Source organism: Candida pseudojiufengensis (assembly GCF_024610245.1).
Source record: "Candida pseudojiufengensis strain CBS 10847 chromosome Unknown scaffold21, whole genome shotgun sequence".
Lineage (NCBI taxonomy): Eukaryota > Fungi > Ascomycota > Pichiomycetes > Serinales > Debaryomycetaceae > Lodderomyces > Lodderomyces pseudojiufengensis.
The window spans coordinates 141,086-165,935 of record NW_026261548.1 but is presented as its reverse complement, the minus strand read 5'-3'; the positions used below and the strand labels follow the sequence as shown (position 1 = coordinate 165,935).

General features: G+C 27.5%; 11 protein-coding genes across 11 annotated transcripts; 7 read left to right on the top strand and 4 right to left on the bottom strand. All coding sequences in view use genetic code 12, as the record gives it.

Annotated features, from left to right (window-relative positions):
* Positions 1-2,308: 2,308 nt before the first annotated feature.
* KGF55_005746 (alpha-mannosyltransferase) lies at positions 2,309-4,588 on the bottom strand (the record flags this gene model as incomplete). The annotated part of the gene is made up of 1 exon (XM_051760790.1): positions 2,309-4,588. The coding sequence occupies one exon, from the start codon at positions 4,586-4,588 to the stop codon at positions 2,309-2,311; it is 2,280 nt and encodes a 759-aa protein (XP_051611619.1).
* A 1,583-nt stretch (positions 4,589-6,171) lies between these two features.
* On the bottom strand, positions 6,172-8,664 carry KGF55_005745 (alpha-mannosyltransferase; the record flags this gene model as incomplete). The annotated part of the gene is made up of 1 exon (XM_051760789.1): positions 6,172-8,664. The coding sequence occupies one exon, from the start codon at positions 8,662-8,664 to the stop codon at positions 6,172-6,174; it is 2,493 nt and encodes an 830-aa protein (XP_051611618.1).
* Positions 8,665-14,238: 5,574 nt separating this feature from the next.
* On the top strand, positions 14,239-14,586 carry MRP2 (mitochondrial 37S ribosomal protein uS14m; the record flags this gene model as incomplete). The annotated part of the gene is made up of 1 exon (XM_051760788.1): positions 14,239-14,586. The coding sequence occupies one exon, from the start codon at positions 14,239-14,241 to the stop codon at positions 14,584-14,586; it is 348 nt and encodes a 115-aa protein (XP_051611617.1).
* A 164-nt stretch (positions 14,587-14,750) lies between these two features.
* On the top strand, positions 14,751-15,239 carry SDH4 (Sdh4p; the record flags this gene model as incomplete). The annotated part of the gene is made up of 1 exon (XM_051760787.1): positions 14,751-15,239. The coding sequence occupies one exon, from the start codon at positions 14,751-14,753 to the stop codon at positions 15,237-15,239; it is 489 nt and encodes a 162-aa protein (XP_051611616.1).
* Positions 15,240-15,354: 115 nt separating this feature from the next.
* KGF55_005742 (uncharacterized protein) lies at positions 15,355-16,317 on the top strand (the record flags this gene model as incomplete). The annotated part of the gene is made up of 1 exon (XM_051760786.1): positions 15,355-16,317. One exon carries the CDS (start codon positions 15,355-15,357, stop codon positions 16,315-16,317), a length of 963 nt encoding a protein of 320 aa, XP_051611615.1.
* A 122-nt stretch (positions 16,318-16,439) lies between these two features.
* KGF55_005741 (mitochondrial 37S ribosomal protein uS7m) lies at positions 16,440-17,165 on the top strand (the record flags this gene model as incomplete). The annotated part of the gene is made up of 1 exon (XM_051760785.1): positions 16,440-17,165. One exon carries the CDS (start codon positions 16,440-16,442, stop codon positions 17,163-17,165), a length of 726 nt encoding a protein of 241 aa, XP_051611614.1.
* A 76-nt stretch (positions 17,166-17,241) lies between these two features.
* On the top strand, positions 17,242-17,601 carry KGF55_005740 (uncharacterized protein; the record flags this gene model as incomplete). The annotated part of the gene is made up of 1 exon (XM_051760784.1): positions 17,242-17,601. One exon carries the CDS (start codon positions 17,242-17,244, stop codon positions 17,599-17,601), a length of 360 nt encoding a protein of 119 aa, XP_051611613.1.
* A 123-nt stretch (positions 17,602-17,724) lies between these two features.
* KGF55_005739 (uncharacterized protein) lies at positions 17,725-18,885 on the top strand (the record flags this gene model as incomplete). The annotated part of the gene is made up of 1 exon (XM_051760783.1): positions 17,725-18,885. One exon carries the CDS (start codon positions 17,725-17,727, stop codon positions 18,883-18,885), a length of 1,161 nt encoding a protein of 386 aa, XP_051611612.1.
* Positions 18,886-18,943: 58 nt separating this feature from the next.
* Positions 18,944-19,330, bottom strand: KGF55_005738 (uncharacterized protein; the record flags this gene model as incomplete). The annotated part of the gene is made up of 1 exon (XM_051760782.1): positions 18,944-19,330. The coding sequence occupies one exon, from the start codon at positions 19,328-19,330 to the stop codon at positions 18,944-18,946; it is 387 nt and encodes a 128-aa protein (XP_051611611.1).
* A 721-nt stretch (positions 19,331-20,051) lies between these two features.
* TNA1 (Tna1p) lies at positions 20,052-22,347 on the bottom strand (the record flags this gene model as incomplete). The annotated part of the gene is made up of 3 exons (XM_051760781.1): positions 20,052-20,445; positions 20,725-21,637; positions 21,705-22,347. 3 exons carry the CDS (start codon positions 22,345-22,347, stop codon positions 20,052-20,054), a joined length of 1,950 nt encoding a protein of 649 aa, XP_051611610.1.
* A 1,676-nt stretch (positions 22,348-24,023) lies between these two features.
* On the top strand, positions 24,024-24,701 carry RPS5 (40S ribosomal protein uS7; the record flags this gene model as incomplete). Its single annotated transcript, XM_051760779.1, has 1 exon — positions 24,024-24,701. The coding sequence occupies one exon, from the start codon at positions 24,024-24,026 to the stop codon at positions 24,699-24,701; it is 678 nt and encodes a 225-aa protein (XP_051611609.1).
* Between the last annotated feature and the right edge of the window lie 149 nt (positions 24,702-24,850).

Below are 24,850 nucleotides of genomic sequence, written 5' to 3'. Positions count from 1 at the left end.
CTTTCATAAAAAACAGAGAAATAATGTAAAGATCCAGAACAAGATGGTTTTGATCGATGTCCTTAATGTTTAAGTTGGTCGTATCAGAAAATTTGTAGATTTAAACATCTCGAGCATACGCGTCTACTCATCGAGGTAAATTATCATAGATCAACAACTTTATCGATCATATTGTTGTAACAGATTTTGATAAATATCTAGATCGCAACAATCACTATCTATTCTTGTTAGCGAGTTTGATGATTTACATTGTTCCAATTATTTGTAAATTTACTAATTTAACCATAAAGGGAACACTAATTATATGCATTTGATAAGACAACACATTTAGATTATCTGTAGAATATTCTAAATAATGTATTCAGACACAAAAAAGTCATAGACCCTTATTGTTTCAACCATTTGTGAAACCTTCGTAATTTTAATTTAGCTATAACGGGAAAATTTCCAATTGTAAATACATGTAATTTATTAAAAAGAAATCATAGATCATCAAGTTAGTTAATTGAATAACAAAGGGGATTAATTGAAAATTTCCAATTACAAATTTTGATATAATGGCACAGATTACTAAAATTGATTTAATGCAAAAGAGGAAAACAATTTCTAACTTTTCAGATTGTAGAAGACTCAACAACTTTAAGCTAGAACCATATTGTCTAGACTTTCAAAAAATCGTACTCACAATTTCACTGTTAGCTACCCAATTTTTTCAATAATTTCAATTGATCAACACTGCTTTGATTGAGAAACGTGGTATTTGTTCTATTTTTAATACTCATCACAAAACTTTTAAAAATAACAAATTGTTCACAAACACTTGTTTGCTCGCTTGTACTTAAATACATCATGTATGGAATCAATTTTCAATCATTAATTACAATTGATAGTATAATCCGAAACAGGATTACATAATAAGTTACATAAGCGATACACTTTAGTATAAGCAAGTAATTTAACACAAAAATACTAAATAGGTAAAATTCAGAAATTAATAATTTGTTTCATAATGATCTACGGGTACCTAATTTTTCATTACGAAAGGGTTCTTTTTGATTTGAAAATAACGCGTTTTGTACCTGAGGGGTTTAAATTAGTATTGATTTATTGTTAAAGGGTTGTCGGTTGCTAAGGAGAGGATGATAGATCTACAATTATACTTATTTAAGTTCCTTCATACATAATAATTAAGTTTAATTATGAAACACAAAGTTAGTCAATTAATACCGTTAATGATCATTAACAATTACGAATCCTGTTACTATTTTGGTAAAATTAATAATCAGAGTCACAGGACTTAAGACTTTCTCAATGCTAATGATATGGATTTACATTGTGGGTTTAAGGAATTCATGCATGTAATTTATTTAACTTAATTAAGACTTAAATTGATATAGACTATTGTTCAAACTCATCGATAAATTTAAAACAATTATTTCAACGTTCGAAGACGTGTTTCTCAAGAAAGAAAAGAATATAAAAGAAGGTTAAAACACCTTGAACTGATCAATAATTTTTTATAAATCATTAACAACAAGCTCAATCGATTTCAATAGATAAATATCTAATAATTACAAATCTTGCTGCTAAACTTTAAATTAAATTTGAAACAAATTAAATCAACTAATTAAATCAACAAATCAAAATGTACTTTTACATCTAAATTATAAAGTCTAAAAACAGACTCAGTTCAAACAACTAATAACAAACATAATATATTTAAACCAGGCATTTTAATTCTATTTTATTTGCTCATTCATTCGTTTTTAATTAAATTTTATCAATATAATTTTATCAATATGTTTTTTCATTTTATTATCTAAATTTTGCTTTTGATAGGTTATTTTAGGTTACCTTTTTTTATATAGATTTTCAATACATAAACTTATTTTTAAAATTTTGATGCTCTTTTAATTTCTGAACAAGTCTCTCTTTCAAGCAAAATTTTGATGTCAACAACGATTTATGTTTGTATAGGATGCTTAAAAGAAACTAAATAAAATTTGAAACAAAGAAGTTACAAAAAACATTTTAATTAAAACCTAAAACCAAAAATTAATTAATTATACAAGAAATAAATTACTCCATTCCAACCCAAACATCACCTAAATAATTAAATAACAGTTTTTCTTCTTCACTATAATTTATAATTATTCCATTTTTAGTATTATCTTTATTATTCTCATCATTATTATTGATTTTCCCACCAATTGAAGAATAACCACACCAAAAATAAGTACCACAATAACGACCATCACCAATCCAACCAATTGATGGTTCATTTTGATTATTTTCATGAGATAAATAATTATTTCCAATTGGTGGAATAATAGCATTTTCTATTTTTAATATTATAAAATTTTTCATAAACTTCTGGATCAGGTTCTAAAAATTTTAATTTATCACCCCCTATTGAACTTTCCTTATTAAAATCAATTAAAGAAGATTGATGACAAAATTTGAAACCTGAATTTATCCATAATAATGAATGATTATCTTCATCATTTATATGACCAGGATGAGAAGAACAAATTTCTTTTGATTTATAAGGAGAGCCATCTGGCTTGGTTCTTTCATTATTTGAAGTTATAACTCCTATTGAAGCAGCATTTAATTTATTAAAATAAAAATTTTCATCACCATTAATTGCAAAACCTAACCAAAATAATTCTTTATCACCATAAGATTTATCCCTTAAATTTGAAAATAAATTTATATGATTTATCATTAATATTGAATTAAAATGTAAGGATTTATTAATTAAAACCATTCCACTTTCCATTTGATGCCATAAATCAATAAATAATCCTAAATTTAAAGTATAATTTGTTAATATTGGAATATTAAACATAATTGAATCAATAGTTGAAGGAGATAATTTTTTAAATAAAATTTTATCTTCCGCTGGTCTTTTTTCTAATATTGATCTATCTTTAAAAAATAAAGTTCCAGTTTTTAAATAACCTCTTAAATTAAAAAAAAATTCAGGAGGTTTCATCATAACTGTATCAGCGTCAATCAACATAAAGTCATTAAATGAATTAAATAAAGTAGCTAAAATTTTATTTGAAAACCCATGAAATTTTTCTTTATAATTTTCATTTATGACATTAGCAATATTAACAAACCAAATTTCTTGTTTTGGTAAACCTTCTTCGGGGTTTAAATTTGTAAATGATTCTGAAACATTTTCAAAAGAATTTGGTAAACTATTAAATTTTTCTCTTGCGGCTGTTACAATTTTTTTTTTACTTTCATTATTCAAATCATTGAAGTAGATAATTTGTATAGGTAATTTATTATTTAAAGATCTTAGCAAGTGAATTAAATTTATAACATAATCAACATGTATATTAGCAACTGTCAATACAATACCTTTTCCATTACATTGATTTTTGAAATTTTTAAAAAAATTTAAATCTTTAATTGATTTTGAATCTTTTATAAATTCTTTATTAATTGGTTGAGATTTATCTTTTAAAATTGTTCTAAAATTTGGTGGATAATTTATAATTTGTCCTGTCCATCTTTCAAATATTGGATTTTCAAATGATAACCATGGATATAATCTATGTTGAAATTTATTTCCTATATGACTTTCAGATACTAATTTTTCAAATTTATTATATGAAAATTTTTCATCATTATTTATAAAATTTTTGTCATTATCTTCTATGTTATTTAGATTTTCAATAAATTGTTTTTGTTTATTTATAAATTTATTTGTTGTTTCAATTTGATCCTTTTTATCATTTGTAATATAACATTTATTAAAAATTCTAAAAATTGAAATATTATCAATCATTTTTTTATGTTTTTCATTTCTTATTTTGTTTGTATATTCATTGATAATAAATTCATTTAATTTTTCATCATCATCATTAATTTCATAAATACTTTTAGGTGGTGATTTTAGTTGTTTGAAAAATTTATATTTCAAAACTTTAAAATTTCCCTCTTTAAATTCATTTAATCCTTCTTCACCTAAATAGATTGTATAATCTTCATTTGGATTAAAATTCCAATTTTGATTTTGTAAATAAATGTGTTTAAAAAATAAATCACATCGTTGATTAAAATTTAAATTTTTTAAAATCGAAATTAATGAATGATCTTTTAATATTAAATCATATATTGTTGAAAATTGATCATTTTCTTTATTTAAATTTAAATGATTCTTTAACAAGTTTAAGAATGTATTGTTGTATCTAAAATCTTCCGTATTTAGTCTATATTGCTCATTTTCATATTCTTCAAGCGCTACTTTAAGTTGTTGTTCATCATCTAAATGATTCTGATTTGCAGGATTAGGTGTAACTGTTTGATCTGCATTTGCAACAGATAATGTTGATGTAGTAGAAGTTGGTAATTTTTGATTATGTTCAATTTCTTTATAAAATCCATCATGTAAATTATATATTGAATGATCTCCCATTATTTCATCCATTTCATGATGTTGATGTTGTTGTGGAATATAAATAAATTTAAAATACCAATAAAATAAACCTATTGCCCATAATGAAATACTTGTAATCAATATTATTTTCTTTTTTTGAAATCTCTTCTTATTGTAATATGATTTGAACATTGTATGTTATTCACTTTTGGTGTTTCAAGATGTTTTAACTAATATGATCCTTTGTGAAAAGTTGTTGCAACAAGTATTGGTTGAAACAGATTTATTACTTAATGAATCATGGACCAACTGATACTTTAGTAAAATTGACTGATGGTTGATTGTGTGAGATCTTTCGATATTTATTATAATCGGAGTTAATGATTCAATATCTACTTCCACCTGTGTTTAAATAATTCAATGTTTCTAATTGTTGCAAATGAATTCCATAAATAGACTACCACAAAACAAAAACGATAATGACTGATTTTAAACAAGTGAATGGAAATATAATTAAAGCTAGTTTGTTGAATATATATGTTATTGATGGAACTTTAGGCATTTTTCAAGTATTTGAGACATTTAAGATTATATATATTTCAACTTATTAAAGGAGTTGTTTTAACATTATAGTAATGCAGTACGGAATTAAGTATTTTTATAACAACTCCTTGCCTAAAATTTTTGCTAATTCTTTGATTTATAGCTGTGTTCTTTCACAAACAGTGGTACTGCCAGCTGATTATGTAGGTCCATGGATGATGATGTAATTTGTTTTTGTTGGTTATTAAATGTATTACTAAAAATATATCTCGTAACTTAGAAATATAAACAAATAATTAATTAAAATGGTTATGATATTGATGATATTATTCTATTGTTTTAGAAATTAAACTTTTAAGGGGGTGAATGAGTTAATTACACAATTTCTTTGTTTATCAGATAATCTATTGTACTTCTTCTAAATTTAGTAAAGTATCAATAGATTCTTCTTTTAATCTAGAGTTCAAGTCAATCATCTCATTCCAACTGAAAATTGAGTGTATTCTACCTACATTTTCTTGAAGAAACAAATCAAAAAAAAAAAAAAAATAGAATGAAACAAGGAGTTTTATTAGCTTATTTGAAAGAATATAGAAATTAAACCAACCTAGTAAAAAGTTTGTGAGTAGTATTAACCTCATGTATTGTTTATTTATTTTATTTTTAGTAGTATGTGCTAGGGTTCTTACAATATCTTACATATCAGAATTCCACTATTTTTCGATAAGTAACTAAACGTTTTTTCATTATTTTGTCCAATGATTGAGGAGCTTTTGTTTGCATATAGTTTTATGAAAAACAAATTTACAATCCTATGTAGAACTGAAGGTTGTTGAGTATGTATATCTGATTTAATTTGTTGTTTTACTTTGATATTTTTAATTTTTGATTAGCCTAACACTTTATAGAATAGAACTGTTCTTACACAAATTCCCTGTTAATACGTTTAAATAAATGTGAAGAATTGGAAAGCTTTTGACGCTGCTATAACTACAACTACAACTACATTAGTAAATTATAAATTAAATTTCAAACTTAAAACTTAAAACTTCTCTATTAAATATGTAAAAAATATGTAAATACTATCTAAGTAATCATATTCTACAAACATTAACCCAAAATTGTATATCCTAAAAACAAACGAACAAACATGAAACAAAAAACATGAAACAAAAAACATGAAACAAAAAAAACTCAATAAATAATAATAATATAATTAAAAAAAACATAGCCTACTCCATTCCAATCCAAATATCACCATAATAATCAAATAAAGCTTTTTCAACAGAATTAAATTCAATTAAAATCCCATCCATAGTATTATCAGTATTATCATTAGTTTTACCACCAATAGAAGAATAAGCACACCATAAATAACTTGAACAATAATTCCCATCCATTATCCAACCACTACTTGGTTCATCTTGATTATTTGGATGATCTTTTAATTCTGTGTCAAGTGGTGGAATTATTGCATTTCTAATCTTTAAGGGGTTAAAATAATAATCTTTGAAAACTGATGGTTCATTTTTAAGAAATTTTAATCTTCCTCCCTTTTTGGATTCTTTTTCAAAATCAATTTTGGGAGCTTGATGACAATATCTAAAACCAGAATTCATCCAAAGTAAAGAATGTTCATCTTCTTCATTTATATGTCCCGGATGAGGTGAACATAATTCTTTTGAATGATGTTTTGTTTTATCCGGTTTTAATCTTTCACCCATTGGAGTTAATGAACCAATAGAAGCAGCATTAAATTTACTAAAATGATAATTTTCATCACCATTTATTGCAAAACCTAACCAAAATAATTCTTTATCTCCATATACTTTATTTGTTATTGTATGTATTAAATTTAAATGATTTATCATTAATATTGAATTAAAATGAATGGGTTTATTTATCAAGACTAATCCACTTTCCATTTGATGATGTAATCCTTTAAAAAAATTTTGATTTAAGGTGTGGTTTGTAATATTTGGTATATCAAATATTATTGAATCGATAGTTGATGGTGATAAATTTTTAAAAAATTCAATATCTTCTTTGGATCTTCTTTGTAAAACACCTCTATCTTTAAAAAAAAATGATCCAGTATTTAAATAACCTTTTAATTGGAAAAAAAATTCTGGAGGTTGCATCATAACTGTATCTGCATCTAATAACATAAATTCATTAAATGAATTAAATAAAGTAGCTAATAATTTATTAGCAAATCCATGAAATTTATTTTTGTAATTATCATTTATAACATTAGCAGTATTAACAAACCAAATTTCTTGCTTTGTTAGTCCTTTATTTTTTTTATCTAAATAATCTTTGGGGAATAAATTTGAAACTTTTGCAAATGAATTTGGTAAATGAGAATAATTTTCTCTTGCTGCTGTTACAATTTTCTTTTTGGTATCATCATTTAAATCATTAAAATAAACTATTTGTATAGGTAATTTATTATTTAAAGCTCTTAGCAAATGAATTAAATTAACAACATAATTTACATGTTTATCAGCAACTGATAATACAATACCTTTACCATTACATTGATTTTTAAAATCTTTGAAAAAATTAGAATCAAGATTTTTATCTTTTATTAATTTATAGTTGTTAATAGGGGGTGGTTGATTTTTATCTTTCATTATTTTTTTAAAATTTGGTGGATGATTTAAAATTTGTCCTGTCCATCTTTCAAATACTGGGTGTTCAAATGATAACCATGGATACATTCTATGTTGAAATTTATTACCTATATGAGTTTCACTTACTAATTTTTCAAATTTTGTAAATTTAAATTTTTCTTTTGTATTTAAATTTGGATTATTTCTGGTTTCAGGATCTAATAATTCAAAATTATTTTCAATTTGATTTTTTATAAATTGTTTTTGATTATTTATAAACCCCTTTGTGATTTGTTGTTGTAATTTATCATCATTTGTAACATAACATTTATTATAAATTCTTAATATAGATAAACTTTCAATAATTCTTTGTTCTGCATCTTTTTGCATAAATTGTTTATAATCATTTTTCATAAACTCTTTAAATCCTTCTTCATGATCATCAATATCCATATAAGATTTATTTATCTTTTGACTATATTTATATTTTAAAATTTTAAAATTTTTAATTTTATATTCATCTAATCTACCATCTTCATGAACATTATAATCTTCATTAGGATTAAAATTCCAATTTTGATTTTTTAAATAAATATGTTTAAAAAATAAATCACATCTTTGATTAAAATTTAAATTTTTTATTATAGATATTAATGAATGATCTTTTAATATTGAATCATATATTGATGAATATTGATCTTTTTGCTTTGTTAAATTTTGGCTAGTTTTTAACATTTCATAAAATGGATTATTAAATTTAAAATCTGATAAATTTTGTTGATATTGTTCTTGTTGCCATTTTTTAATTTCTGATTGATAAAGTTTTTCTTCTTTAATTCTATATTCTTTTTCTTGTTGATCTAGGTCATTTGGGATAGATGATGGTTCACTTATTCCTGTTTCGTTTGAATCTATAGTACCAGTACTATCACTTGTAGAAACAGTTGATGATGATGAAGATAATGTTTCTTTTGGTGGTAATTTTTGATCATTTTCAATAGGTTTATAATGATCATCATATAAATTATAAATAGAATGATCATGAGAAAAATCATTTAAACCAAAATGATCTTGATCATTATAATAATGATTATTATACCAATATAACATTCCAATTATCCATCCTGTAAAAATTGATATTAGTAGTAATTTTTTTCTTTGAAATTTATTATTATTTGTATATAGTTTTATCATTATTTTTCTATGTGTATTTACGGTATGGATGTAGATCTAAGTTAGATTTTGAGGCTAGTATATGTGAGTATATGTGACTTAATGTAAGGGCCCTTTCACAGATGAATATTTCTTGGATGAAGTATAAAATGAGTTGCAAAAACGATTGAGTTAAATATGTATGATGATAAGTATTTGATCCAAAGACTAATTAATCAAGCGAATGATAAGTTGGACGTTGAGATAGTGTGTATGAAGTGGTTGTTTCCTTTAATCTCAAGTAGTTGTAGGTTGTAAAAAAAAAATGATAAAACGTGGTCTTGAAACAATGTTGTAAAGGAAGGGAAGGTTGAAATATAACTCAAATTAAAGTTCCAAGTGATAAATGATGATGAATGAAATGAGAAAGTAGTTAGGTATTAATGATGAAATAAGATGAATAAAAGTAATTTGATTATTGAAATAAAGGAAAAGTTTTTATGATTAATTATTAAATATAAAAAATAGAGCTAAAAAGTATAATAAATATCAACAACGATTTTTCACATCAACACTAAGTAGTACATACAATATTCAATATTATGTTAAATTGATTATTTCGTAACTGAAAATTAATTTAATTATGTTGAGTTAAGTGCTAAATGTGGGAAAAGGGAAGAAGAGTAATCTATGCAAAATGACTTATTAATCAACACAAATAATATAAAAATTCTATACAATAGATTAAAGAGTAAGTGATATGAATTAAATTAAATTAATCATATTTGTGATAAAAGTCTATTGAAATAGAGATGAAATTCAACCAGATATATTTTTACACAAATATTAATTATAAAAACTGATTGAAAGATAAGCAAGAAGATTCAACTAATACTTGTTCTACATTCCAATGTCTCATCGATTATTTCAATAAGCCTAATCAATAAACGTTAAAACTTAAACTTTATTTCACAATTCCATCAATTTACAAAATTTCTAATTAAGGAACACAAATTATTAAAGTTCCAATCAATTAAACAAAGAATGTGATTTTTGGTTTCTGTGTAATCATATATTTTCAAAGCCATGTTTTTCTCATTACGTGTGGAATGATAGTCCAAATTCAAAGTTTATCAACTCCTTCCAATTTTAATGAAATCAGCATCTCTAATTACCAAGAGATCTTAACTTTTTCATAAACTTTTTCGTATCTTAAATCTTGAATTATAAACTTTATTTTTTTTGGTTTTAATAACCATATAGAATATCAATGAAAAAAAAGAGGCGTTTTTATCAACAACTGTTTAATCTTTTTAGGAAGATCAAGTAACCATGTTTAAAAGCCCAAATTGATACCGTTTGATCAACTGTAAAGTATGGCGTGTAATATATATATGAGTTTTAATCAGATTATCAAATCATAATAGAATCTACTAATAAAGGCAAATAAGGAACTAACAGTGGAAATTATTAGTAAGATAGAGGTTCTTGATAATATATTTATTTTTTAGTATTACTTTACAGCACTTCTCTTATTAATGTTTAAAAATCAAACCAAAAACTGTTAACTCAAACTTATTGGATTTCATCTCTTGATTTTTAATGATCAATCGGTAAAATTTAATCATTATCAGAAAAAGAGAAAGGACCCTTATTTCTACTAAGAAATATTTTTAATTAGAATTTACGAATATTTTTGTTAATAGAATTGACTAATCGTACACTACCACATTTTACAAACTTATACCAAACAACGTTAATGAATCATAGATCTTGAAACTATTTACTATCAATTGAATAACAATTGAAGAATCCTATAATACTATTTGATTCTTCATTTGCATAGTCTATTTCTTTTCATTCAATAGTTTATTAAACTGGTACTTCTTTTCTTTTTCAAAATCAACCCCTTATTAAATTAGAAGTCTAGCTCTTAAACCAAATACTACGTTTTTTGCAACAAAAAAATTGAAAACATTATAACGAATAGAAACCTAAATAGAGCTGATGCTGAATAACATTCGGGACCACTTGATAATACTTTTTTCTTAAGTGTTGCTACACTTGTAAAATCTAAATTGAACAAGGTTAGATATCACAAGAATAGTATTAAGACTTAGAAAAAAGTATTACAAAGTGGTTCTGAGGCTCAATTATCTTTGGATAAGTAATTTCTGATCCTAGATGTAGGTGTAGTTGATGAATGATGTATGTTGATACTTTAATTGTCAAGGAAATTGATCTATTGGTAGAATATTGACTAAAATTATCCATAATCACTAACGACAACTAATCATTTCAGTAAGTTTGCAAATATTTGTGTACTAGATGTCAGGTATTTGTTGACAAATGCAAAATTGACCTTTTGTTTGAGTCAATGGCCTGATTTTAGCAGTAAAACGTTTACTCACCGGACGGATTGAACTTGAGTTCCATGACTTTTACAAGATCTGGATTCGAAATGACCACTACGCCACGTCAAAAACTCAGATTTGGCGTGGCGTACTTGTTTTTGATTGGTAGCGGGTCACTTAAACTTCACTTGATCTTTTGTTCGAATCTTATCATAAACAACTTTTATTTCTTTATTTGTACCTCCCTGAGAAAGCTTGGATCAATTGAACTATATGATCTATAAGTTGAGGCAAAAGGGGTTTAGCACTTACCGGTTTGGGCCAGTGAATGACGTTTCTCAATTATCAAAATCCTGATTTTTTAAATCGACGTAAAAAAACATTGTATCTGCATAGTTGAGCAATGGAGGTATAAAAATTTTGTAGTTGTTTGACTTTATCGGATAGGTAGAATGCCGTTTTTAATTTTCTGGCTTTGAAGACTCCAATTTGAAGATTTGCAAAAAAAAAATTCAAGTTCTTTATAAATTTTTTATTAGTTTAAAAAATAGGTCCAACAATTGATAATAAAGTTTGGTTCTGCTTTATACTAACCAGATGAATCCACGATTAATGCTTCGAGTGGCATTGTTATTGTATTTTGCTTGAAGTTGATGAATTATCAATGCTTTTATAAAGTTTTGTTTGAAAGACGATGTTAACAATCCCGGATCATCATCACCACCGAGCCATCATGTTTCATACCCACTGAAAGCGGGTGACCTGGCTATGAACACAATACATATATCTTTTGCTGGAAAATGGTATAATTGTTAAGGTTAATTTGATGCATTCCAAGAAATTTCCAAAATTTTTTCCAGACTAAATGAAAATCAACAGTTTCTTTAAACTCGATGGCCCAAATGATACTAAAGATTCAAAGTTGAATGCCAAGTTGTTTGTACGATACACTCTATGAATAGTTGTCATAATATGAAAAGATGGATTTCACCAATTTTTGAGTCTAAACTTGATAATCATTTTGATCAATTTTAAATTCACGGATAATGTGATTATTTTCATTGCTATAGTACTTGGGTCATGTACCAATTTCTTAATGATTATGGTAACCCCAAATCAACAATTCAAAATCCCTTTCGTTTCAGTCCTAATATAGTTAAGACTAATTCTTATTTAATCCCACTATTTTATTTTCTTTTTACAATCCCTCGTAAATTTTATTAGATTTTGTGATCAAATTCTGATACACAATTTATGTAATCACAAAATAGTTTGACATACTCAAATCAAAAACTTAAAGCACGATACCAAATTTCAATTTCAATTCAATTAATCATCAAGTCAAGTGGAAATTTGGAAATATCATTATTTCCAATATTTTTTAGATATCTAGCTTATAGATTGTTTCCAATATTCAAACTATGAACTCTCCAACAATAGGAGATAATTCTTTAGAATTGAAAAACCAAGAACGTTTACTTCAAATTGTGAAATATCTACTCATAATACTGATTATTATCCTATTAATATTTATTTTTATCGTGACAAATGGAAACAACATCAACACTAAAGATTTTTTTGCTTGGTTTACATTGGCTGCTGTAGGTGGATTTTTAATTTCTGCGGCTATACTTGCAAGTGTGTTATTAAAATCTTATAGAATATCAGGCAATTTATCAACATTAAAGTGTTTGTCTATTAGTGTGGGGTTATGTGTTGTCGCTGGAATTGGAATGACCTCATTAATCATTGCTAAGAACAATATGAAAATAGTATTGAAAGATACAACTTAGAGCTAGATTTTGACCAACAAGGAAAATGTTAAAGTTGATTCCAAGGATTTGTTGGTTTTCTCCATTTATGTGAAGCATCAGACCCAATTTTTTGATTCAAGTGTTCAACATGACAAATTATCCGTAAAAAGTTCCGGTAAATATTGGATTCAAGTAAATACGTACAATTTTAATACCAATAGTATGATAAAGACCCTATTTATCAATCAAGATAACATCTTTTATAATATTTGGAGAGATAAAGTTTAATGACGATCCAAATTATGATTATGATTATGATTATGATTATGATAACGAAGGGGAAGATGCTTTTGAGCTTTTAACACAAGTGGAGCAGGTAGAGCTGAAACGTTTAGTGACCAAAACAAGGCCGCGACATTTATGAAGTATCTGGTAATGAGAGGTACCTTCTAGTTTCAGACCAAAAAAATACATCACGAATTAGATATGAGAGTGTCATTAAATTTTGTCTCACCAAATAATTTCAACACTATTATTAGGTATTTTCAAGGAGCAATTCATGCAATGAAATCTTCTGCTCATACATACATTTCATAAGTTACTTTTACATAAGTTGTTTCTGGTCCTACTAACAAATTGATTTTAAGTTTTAATCCATTCAAGAAATTAGACTAATAGCCATGAAAATGAATCAATACAAACTGAGTATAACTTCTTATTTATTGCAGCAAGTGTGGGGACAATAATGATGATAGACTTTTAGGCAAATTTAGTTTGAAATAAGTTCCTAGTTATAGACGATTTTAAACACCAATGATATATATTCGAAGTTAAATTCAGAACTATAATAAACTTCTTGATACTACATATTTTACTATCCTTCTTTAACTTATATAGAGTCGTTCATACATATTTTAAACTATCTGAATTTATCTGTTCTTTATATTGAATTCTATGCAATAAACAAGTTGGATTTCAATAAGTGATCTTAAAGAAATGAGGAAATTGAAATTCTTCTTCCTATACCAGCTCACAGTTTGACTAAACACTTTCGTATCGGTTATAACATAACGTATCATATAGTTTCTATATCTTGAAAAACTCCAACTGTCATATCATGAGTCCTATTTGTAGTGAAGTTTGGCACGATAATGGTTGTTCAAACATTTTGTATCAATAAAACGCACTGTAACTACAAATATAAATTTTTTTTTACTAGAAATACGATTTGATCAATTTATCACCAACCCAACTACTATTTCATCAACCACGAAACACATACTTAACAAAACCTGTAATCTGTATCATTTCCAGATATCCAAAAGTACATTATTACATAGTATTCACAGAAAGAACCAAGTCGCTCAATCTTCATCTTCATAAATCGACATCATCTTTCAAACTAAAATCAAATCATAATCACCATGCCATTCAGATTTCCAGTAAAATTTGAAATACCGAAACATACTCATATAAATGCTAGGGTATTAAGAGATCAATTTAAAAGATTACAATTTGCAGAACATGAAGTTACAAGAAATGCATTAAAATATATTGCAAGAAATGAAGATTTACCTTCAAGAGCAAGAGTTGAAGCTCAATTACAATTAGCTAGTATGCCTAAATATACTTCATATATACAAATAAGAGATAGATGTGTTGCAACTGGAAATTCTAAATCATTAATACGTGATTTTAAATTGAATAGAACTGCTTTTAGAGATAGAGCAAGAGCTGGTCAAATACCTGGTGTTAAAGTGGCTTCATGGTGAGGGAATAATTTAATGATAGAGATTTGTAAATAGTTTTTAATGTAATGATTTAATTGTAAGAATTTTGGTTATTATTGTATCAAACTTTTCAACTTATTTATGAGCTCTTTATTTTTTTCTCTATGAAAAATTATTTCTGTATTCATTATCACCATTATCACCAAATGTTTTCAATAAAATCAGCTGTATCAAGACCAATACTAAAACCAGGTATACTATCTAAACGTACACTACGTTTTACTCCTGATTTTTCAAAATATAAGTTAATAGAACAACCAGCAGGATTTATAGTAGAAACTGTAAATGAAGCTTATAAACCTCCATCACCTTCTGCTTATGAAGGATCAAATCATTGGACATATGAGAGAGTAGTTACAATTGCTATGATTCCTTTAGTGATGACACCATTTATTGCAGGTGTTGAACACCCTATTGTTGATGCCACTTTTTCAACTTTATTATTATTTCATTGTCATGCTGGATTTAAAAGTTGTATAATTGATTATATACCAAAAAGAGTTTATAATGCGTGGTATGGTTTAGCTTGTAAATTATTAACATTTGGAACTTGTGTTGCTATATATGGTATCTATGTAATGGAAACTACAAGTAACGGATTATTCGATTTAATAAAGAGATTATGGGAAGTATAGAGAAAGTTGTGTAAATAGAAAATATAATGATATTTCATTATCTTTTGTGAAAAATGCGTGTATTAAATTTGGTGCTTTATTTTTTTTTCTTTCAACTCTGAAACATCAACAAACTATGAGTGATGTTGAATATGAGAGGGAAAGGGAAGGTCCATTGCCCTATCCTCAATATAATAAACCACCACCTCCTCATTCAAGTTATCGTCCAGATCGTTATGAACCTTCTACAAGAAGAGTAGACAATATTGGGTTAGAATTGAGTACACAAGAAGATGCAATGAATGATCAAGAAGAATTTCGTTATGAAGTTAATGAACAACCACAATATCATGTAACAAGAGCTATATTTCTTGGTAATTTACGTCGTCCTATAAATGCAGGTCATTTTCAACAATATTTAAAAGATTTAGTTTCTGAAATTAAAGATTTTAATATTAGAATTGAAAGGGCATGGTTAAATAGACCAAGAACTCATGGAATTGTTTTAGTAAATAGTGAAGAAGGAGCTGAATATTTAAGAAATCGATTATCTGGATCAATATATCCATCAAAGGAAGAAGATTTAAAATTAAAAGAAGAATTTGAAAATAAAGAAATTGAAAGATTTGAACATGAACAAAAATTATATAATGAAGAATTGGAAAAAATGGATGAAAATGAATCTAAAAATTTACAACCACCAACAGAACCAAGAGAATTTTCAGTGGAGAGAATACCGTTATATGCTGATTATATACCTGTAAAAGCAATAAATCAATGGACATTTGAAGAAGATAGAGGACCAAGGGATGGGAAATGGAAATTAGAATTTGTAACTAGAGGAGATGAATTAATAGCTTCACATACTTTATTGAATGGGGAATTTATACCAAGATATCAACCACCACCTCGTAATGGATTTAGAGGTGGTAGATATTCAACAAGAGGTGGTTATAGTAGAGGAGGTTATAGCCGCGGGGGTGGTGGAATTGGAGGTGCAAGAACTGACACATATGTACCGGGAGCATCTAGAGATTCAAGATCTACAGATTCATATGTCCCATCAAGAAGAGATAGGGAAAGATCACCAAGTAGATAATTCTTAAAAAGTTTGTATAGTAAGTAAAAATTAAGGTATTAACACAAAAATGAAAATACTCTTTATGTTTTAAAAAAATTGATTCTGAAAATTTTATATATGATTATCACCAACAATCATTAATGTTCAAATCAATAATAAGAAGAGGTAGTCTAATACCACGAACATGTGTGAGATTTAACAGTTCCAAACCTGCACAACTATTTCCACAAATATATCCATTAAATAAAGAAAAAATAACAGAAGAAGATCTTGACAAATGGATTAATGCATTGAAACAATTAAAACATGGTAAAAAGATTCATGAAACAGAAGAAGAAATATATCTAGGTCAAATTACTCAACCTGAACAATTTATAACTAAAAAATTTGAACCTTCTTTGGAGCAAATCGAAGAAACTTACCAATACAAAAATAAACAAATCCCATTAAAATCAGACCCAACAGTTGATAATTTTATAAACCTTATAATGAGACATGGTCGAAAAGCAAGAGCTCAAAAAATTGTTAGTAGAGCTTTTTATATTGTACAATTAAAATTAAGAAAAGATCCAATTGAAGTATTAAAAGAAACATTAAATAAATTAGGTCCAGTTGTAACTACAAAATCAATGTCAACAGGTGTAGCAAAAAGAAAAATTGTTCCAATTCCATTAAATGAAAGACAAAGAAATAGATTTGCAATTACATGGATATTAGAAGCTTCAAAAAATAGAAAAAGTAATGATTTTGCAGTTAGATTAGCTGAAGAATTAATAAATGCTTATGAAGGAAAATCTTCTGGATATGATAAAAAAGCACAAATGCATAAACAAGCTACTCAACAGAGAGCTTATATTACTTTGTAGATCTTGTATATATTTTAAGTAGATCTGGTGTAAAATTATAAATATCAAATTTACCAAACAAGTATTCACAACAATTATGAGAAATTTCTGTCATAAACTACGATTCAACTTTAATTATTTTTGTATCAGGACAAGACAGAAGTATTATAGTTTAGATAAAAATCCTAGAGTCATTAAATCAAGAATTTCAAATCATCCATTTATATCATTACGAACATATCAATATTATAATCAATTTACTGATTTCAAATTATTCTTATCAATAAATGGTTATTATGATGAAGAAGAATTTAAAAATGATTCATTAGATTTAGCTAGTTCAAAATTATATGATTATATGAAATCAATGAGTTTCTCAACATTACCTACAACTTCAAATGTTGCTGTTGTTGCTGCTATTGATGAATTACTAGCTGATGAAACTATTGGAAAATAGAAAAATAGGTGGAAAAAAAAATATACGTACAAATTGTCTCTTATCTTTTCAATGCAAATTGTTAATACTCTAAAACATGCTACAAGAGACGTTTATATACTCTGGGCCTCTGTCTTTTCGAGGATGGCTAGTTATGGCTTGACTAATCAAGTTTTGACATTATACTTGAAGAGTATACATGTTAGTGAATACAGAATAGGATTATTTATGACATTAACTTTGATAGGTGATACAACAATTTCATATTTTTTAACATGGAATGCTGATAAAATTGGTCGTAAATTAGTGATGTTGATTGGTTCATTAATGATGATGATATCAGGTTTAGCTTTTATGTATTCTACAAATTATTATATATTACTATTTGCTGCAATTGTTGGTGTTATTTCACCACTGGGAGATGAAACTGGTCCATTTAAATCAATTGAAGAAGCCTCGATAGCTCACTTAACTCTGTATGATGAAAGAGCAGAAGTGTTTGCTATTTATGGAGTATTTGCAACTACAGGATCAGCTTTAGGATCATTAATTTGTGGATTTCTTGTTGATTTTATGCATTTGGATTTGAATTGGAGTTTGACCAATAGTTATCAATATATTTTTATTGTTTATTCAATTATTGCTTTGATCAAATTTACATTGATGTCTTTCTTATCAAAGGATTGTGAGATTTCAGATGAGAATACTAAATTACTTGATGATAAATTATCTTCCACCACCAAACATCATCTTCCAAGATTGTTAATTATTTTCATGTTGGATTCATTAGGTTATGGTTTCATGCCATCAGCTTGGATAGTTTATTATTTAAAATTTGCATTTAATTTCACAGCAAAAGGATTAGGTACTTTATTTTTTATTACAAATCTGGTAGATGCTATATCTTCAATTCCATCAGCATATTTTGCTAAAGCATTAGGTCCTGTAAAGGCTATCATTTTCACTCAAGCACCATCTGCCATTCTCTTCGGGTTAATTGCATTTTGTCAAAATTATATCTATGTGATTATATTGCTTATACTATACTACACTACAACAACAATGGATGTTGTTCCTAGGCAACTTTTGCTTACTTCGATAATGCCTAAGAACGAGATTACGAAAGTTATGGGGATCGTCAATATAGGAAAAACATTTGCAAGATGTATTGGTCCAATCTTTACAGGCAGATTAGCTGAGCACAGTCATTTGAAATATAGTTTTATTATTAGTGCGTCTTGTACATTATTAGCTGATTTGATACTAGGGATCAGTTTTTTACATGTAGAAATAAATAATGAATGAATAACGAATGAAAAACATGATATTGTAGAACTAAAAAACAAAACGACTAAATAATTCTCTAAAAAATCATATCTAATGTACAACAAACACACATAGCTGCCAAACAAGCCATTAAACAATCATTATTATTACTTGATTTCTGTTGTTGAACATACATTGGTTGTTGTTGTTGATAATATCCTTGTGGTGGATGACCATATGGTGGTTGACCATATCCAGGTTGATGTTGATAATATGCATTTGGTGGAGGACCTTGTCCATAACCTTGTTGAGGTTGATTGTGATGATACCCAAACGCTCTATCTTGTTGTTGAGTATTATATGATGGTTGAGCTTGTGGAACGTAGCTTGAATTACCATGATTTTGATTCAGACTTTGATTTTGACTTTGACTAAAAGCTGGTGGTGGACCATCTGGTGTATTAAAATATTCGTTCTTGGACATGTTTAAATGTGATGTATTTTGAAAAAAGTAGGATTAAAACTAGGGTCCCTTTTGATGTAAATTTGATATTCGAATTGAAAAGTTGAATTGAAAAGGTTTAATATTATGCCAAGGTTTTTATTAAAATGATTAAATCATTTATTATTAAATCTAACGGGCTATAAAGTTGCTACCAATATTCAAACATCAGAAGATTTAACAGCTACTTTCTACTTCTATTTTACCTAAAATAAGATGACATTGAAGCTTAAGCGAAAACTGCTAAAGTTCAAACATGATTTTGTGAGAATTGTGAAGAGCCTATGAAATTACGCAAACGCAATTGAAAAAGCTTGATCATTTTCTTCTCAACAAATTTGAAAAATGGCTTAGTCTATATAGTAAGAACTGTTCATATATAAGCCAATGTCAAAGATCACTGATACTAGTGTAGACTGCAAATGGTTCAATGGTGTCATACAGAGTTTCAATTTTCCAAAACACAGCCATAAGTCGTTAAATTCAAAAAACTGTGAGATTTGCATTGCGCAATGTTTCACATACTTAGATCTCTCGTTTCGTATATTTGTGCTATATTAGGTAATGGAAATTATTTTATTAAAGATGAAAAGAGTGAATTGAATTTCCGAGTAAAACAAGAACAACTGTACTGAAAGACAAAAAAGAGACTAGACAGATCAATGAATTGAACAATTTAACAAATCATAACACCAATGTCTATTCAAAATATCATATCTAATGTACAACATATACACATAGCAGCCAAACAAGCCATTAAACAATCCTCATTATTACTCGATCTTTGTTGTTGCACATACATCGGTTGTTGTTGTTGATAGTAACCTTGTGGTTGAGGTACATATTGTGGTTGACCGTAGCCGTAGCCTTGCGGTGGTGGACCTTGTCCATATCCTTGTTGTTGATTATGATAACCAAATCCTCTATCTTGATCTTGAAAATTATATGAAGGTTGAGAAGGTGGTATATGACTTGAACCTTGCTGGTTATAACCTTGATTGAATCCTGGTGGTGGTCCTTCTGGTGTGTTGTAATATTCGTTTTTTGACATGATTGATTGGATTGATTTCACATTACTCGAGCGTAGATAGTAAGATCTATTGTGTGATCTTAATTTTGATATTTTAATGGATTGTTTCGGATAAAAGATGGCTTATGGGTAATTTTTTGCTACCAAATATTAGCCCCTTAAGGTAAAACCTGTTTTCTTTTCCTTATAAATTATATCCTGATATGTATATTTCATTGACCAGCCGTAATATCATAAATAAATATCATTGAAATACAAAATATATATTCAATTAAACATAATGACTACACGTTTGTGCTTTTTTATGCGAAAATATCATTAACTTTTATTAATACCAGATTAATACATATATACAAAATCAGGATTTCTATCACCAGAATTGATTTGATCTCTTTCATTTAATTCATTAAATTTTTGTTTGTATGCATCTGTTTTCTTAGCTTGATTTAATCTGTAACATAAGAACCAATATGCTAATGCACAAAAGATTGAAAAACATGCAGCAGCTATTGATACACTTAAACCTGGAATGTATCTTGGTGCATCTTTTGATAAAAATATAAATGTAGCTATAATACCTCCAATATTTCCAAATCCTATTTGAGTTGCAAGACTGATTGCCTTTTTAATATGTGATCCATTATTTAATGCAGTCCAACATACTAAAACTGGCATTGCTGTATATAAACCACTAGCAGCTAAGAAACAACCACCATATCTCACCGATGGATTGTTTGCAGCTCCTAAAACCATACTTAAACCAATAATTGCAACAACAGTTGATCCAACGACAAATGGAACTCTTTTTCCAGTATAATCAGAAAAAAATGCAACGACATTACTTACACCAAATGAACAAACCCAAGGAAAAACTGAATGTTGTTGAGCTGCAACGGCAGTATATCCTAATTCAAAAACAATACTTGCATTAAAGAAAGCAAATCCATACAGTCCAATAATTAAACCAAAATAAGCTAAAGTTGGGAACCAAATCATCCAATCTTTTAAACATTTTAATGCATCCCATATGGAATTTTTAATTTCATATGATGATTTAATCCCAGCATGAAATTCTAATTTTTTCTTTAAAAATTGTTTTTCAATATTTGATAAAAATCTACTAGTTTCAGGGAAATCTGGAATTGTGAAAAATAATATGAAACTACATCCAACTGTAGCAACTCCTTGTATTAAAAATAACCAACGCCATGAACTTAATCCTGCATGTCCATCTAATTCATGTACTCGATAAGCAATCACTATAAAAATATTAGTTAGTAAGACATTTCTCTTAATCGATTCTCAACATTGTTGAATTATACATACGCCCACTAGCAGCACCACTTAATGATGTAACTGAGAAAAATGCAGTAAACCTTTTGAGACTTTCCTTTTGAGCATAATAAGTAGCAAGGACATAAAATACACCACAAAATAACACTGATTCAGTAGCACCTAATAAGAATCTAGTTGCATAAAGTTGTCCCACTGTTTTTACAAAAGCAATTCCAATAGTTATACATCCAAATAAAAAAACTGAACCTGATAACCAAATATGAGGTTTTACAAATTTAATTGCATAATTCCCTAATAATTCAAAGAAAATATATGGAACAAAAAACATTGTTAAAGCAGTATTATATTGAGTTCCAGTCATATTTAAATCTTTTTGTAATCCATAAAGATTTGCATTTGAAATATTTACCCTATCTAAAAATGCAAGGAAGTAAAGTAAACAAACTGGAATTAACACACAGAAATCAATTTTCCATTGTAGTTTTCTTTGGTTAATTCCTAACTCTTGAGCTAAATTATTTGTTTCATGAATTGGATCTATTTCTTTTGATAAACTTGAACTTGTTTCTGATTCTAATAATTCCGGATCACTGACATTTTCAAATTTCTTTTCAGATGATTCATAATTTATTATTTCAGGATTTGTCACAGTTTCCTCCACTTTTTCAGACATGTTGATAGTATTATGAGTTGGTAGGGTAATAGAGCACGGAGTGATCTTGTTCTAAATAGGTTCTTCCAAAATGTTATATACTTGGAAGAAATAAAAATTTTATTCATTCATAATTTTCTTATTCCACTTTATTATCTTAGAATCTCGTACGTATGTTCTTCTTAATAATTCAGCCGGTTAAGGCTAAAAATTATTTATTATTTTAAATTTTGTGGGGGGAGGAATTTTCGTATTTTGAAATTTTTAAATCAACTTCAAGAAAAAAAAAAAAAATTAAGGTTAAACTTTCGATCGAAACTGTCAAGATTTTGGAATAATCTATTACGATCGTTCAAGAAATCTGTCTATATAAATTTGACATTTCGAGAGGTATAGTTTCCATAAATTTAATCTTCATCTTAATGACTTTTCTTGTTGTTTATTAAAACACCATCAAAATTTCTCCATGAACAAATTACAAAACGTTCATTCATAAATTATTATCACTTTTTTTTTTCTTGCTGAAGGTTCTAAATTACTAACCAAGTTAGTAAATTTATGTAAGAAAGGCTAACGTAAATCTTATGCAAGGCTAAAAATTCCGAATCTTTAAATAAATTACTCCGGTTCGCTTGCCTATCTCTATTTTTGCGCTATCCAACGAAGGCAAAACTGAACAGTTGACTCATATGATGACCAAGTTATAGAGAGTGAGTAATACCATTAGTGATCTGTAATCATAGGCTACAAAGTTTTCTTAATGTTTCTTTTTCAGATTACAAATTTATTAATGATCTTGAAACTTTATTAAAAAGAATTAGTTTTCAACAAACCCTGTAAAAAGGTCAACTGTTCTCGCTAGCAGTAATTTGCAGTCAATTGGAGAAATGTTCCATTCTATTATAAGCTTGTCGATGACTACAATACAACACAAAGCAAACTAAAATGGAAGCTTGCATTTAGGGGCATCAAAAGAGGGTCATGTTTGGAAAACAATGTTGCAGCAAGCTAAAAAAAGGACCTGAAAATTACGGTATTTTGTTCATCTGAGAATGCAATCATGTTATGTATTAAGTTAAGTTGGATTTTTGCATTTTCTGTTATTTTATTACATTTTGGTGATCCATTTGATTAAATCTCATGGATCCTGTCGAGTATGCTTGGATGTGGTTTCATAACAGAAAATCAAAAAACCCAACTGAACTTGATACGTAATATGATTAATACATGTAGATATATCTTGTATCCTCGACTGATTTATAAATCCGATTTATTGAAATCGCCATATCTCCAACATTGGCTTTAAATTGATTGCAACTAGAATGGTTGGGCACCTATTAAAAAACTCAATCAGTAATCAAAATTATGAGCACAATGTTCAAGTCTATCGTGTCATGTAAACACTATCAAGAACATTGATCCTCATTTTGTTCTTTAACGTGAATCTTGGTTCGTTAATAGCTTATAATCAAAGTCGTGTGATGAACATTTAAACCCAGTATAATTATTATTCAGGGCTTGAGCCCTAGTAGCTCAAAATGAGCGCGCGCAGTTTTTAAATTTGTCAGTTAGCTACCAATTTTTTATCTTTTGTATTATGAAAAATTTTGAAATCTAATACTACCTAAAACAACGAAAGTCCTTCTGTTTCAAAACTACTCTGAATATTCACATACATACACACATCATCATCAAATATGTCAGACGTTGAAGAACAATTTGTTGAAGAACAACAACCAGTTGTTCAAGAAGAATTACAAATCGTCAACTTAGCAACTCCAATCCCATTAGACGTTCAAGAAGCACAACAAGAAGTTAAATTATTTAATAAATGGTCATTTGAAGATGTTGAAGTTAAAGATGTTTCATTAGTCGACTATATCCAAATCAGATCACCAGTCTTTGTTCCACATACTGCAGGAAAATATGCTTCAAAAAGATTTAGAAAAGCTCAATGTCCAATCATTGAAAGATTAACAAATTCATTAATGATGAATGGTCGTAATAATGGTAAAAAATTAAAAGCAGTTAGAATCGTTCAACATGCTTTAGAAATTATCCATGTTTTAACCGAATCAAACCCAATCCAAGTTGTTGTTGATGCCATTGTTAACAGTGGTGCTAGAGAAGATTCTACAAGAATAGGTTCATCAGGAACTGTTAGACGTCAAGCAGTTGATGTTTCACCATTAAGAAGAGTCAATCAATCTATTGCTTTAATCACCATTGGTGCTAGAGAAGCTGCTTTCAGAAACATTAAAACTATTTCAGAATGTTTAGCTGAAGAATTAATTAATGCAGCAAAAGGTTCATCTACTTCTTATGCTATCAAAAAGAAAGATGAATTAGAAAGAGTTGCTAAATCTAATAGATAATGGTTTTATTGTTTATATAGTTTTGTTAATGAATTAATTTGGTATTGTCATATAGTTGGATTTATCATGATTTTTTAATCATTTTTTTGGATTCTAAATCTTTAGTGAGCACACATTTATGCCCGTCCAAGAACAGCATTCTTACGACC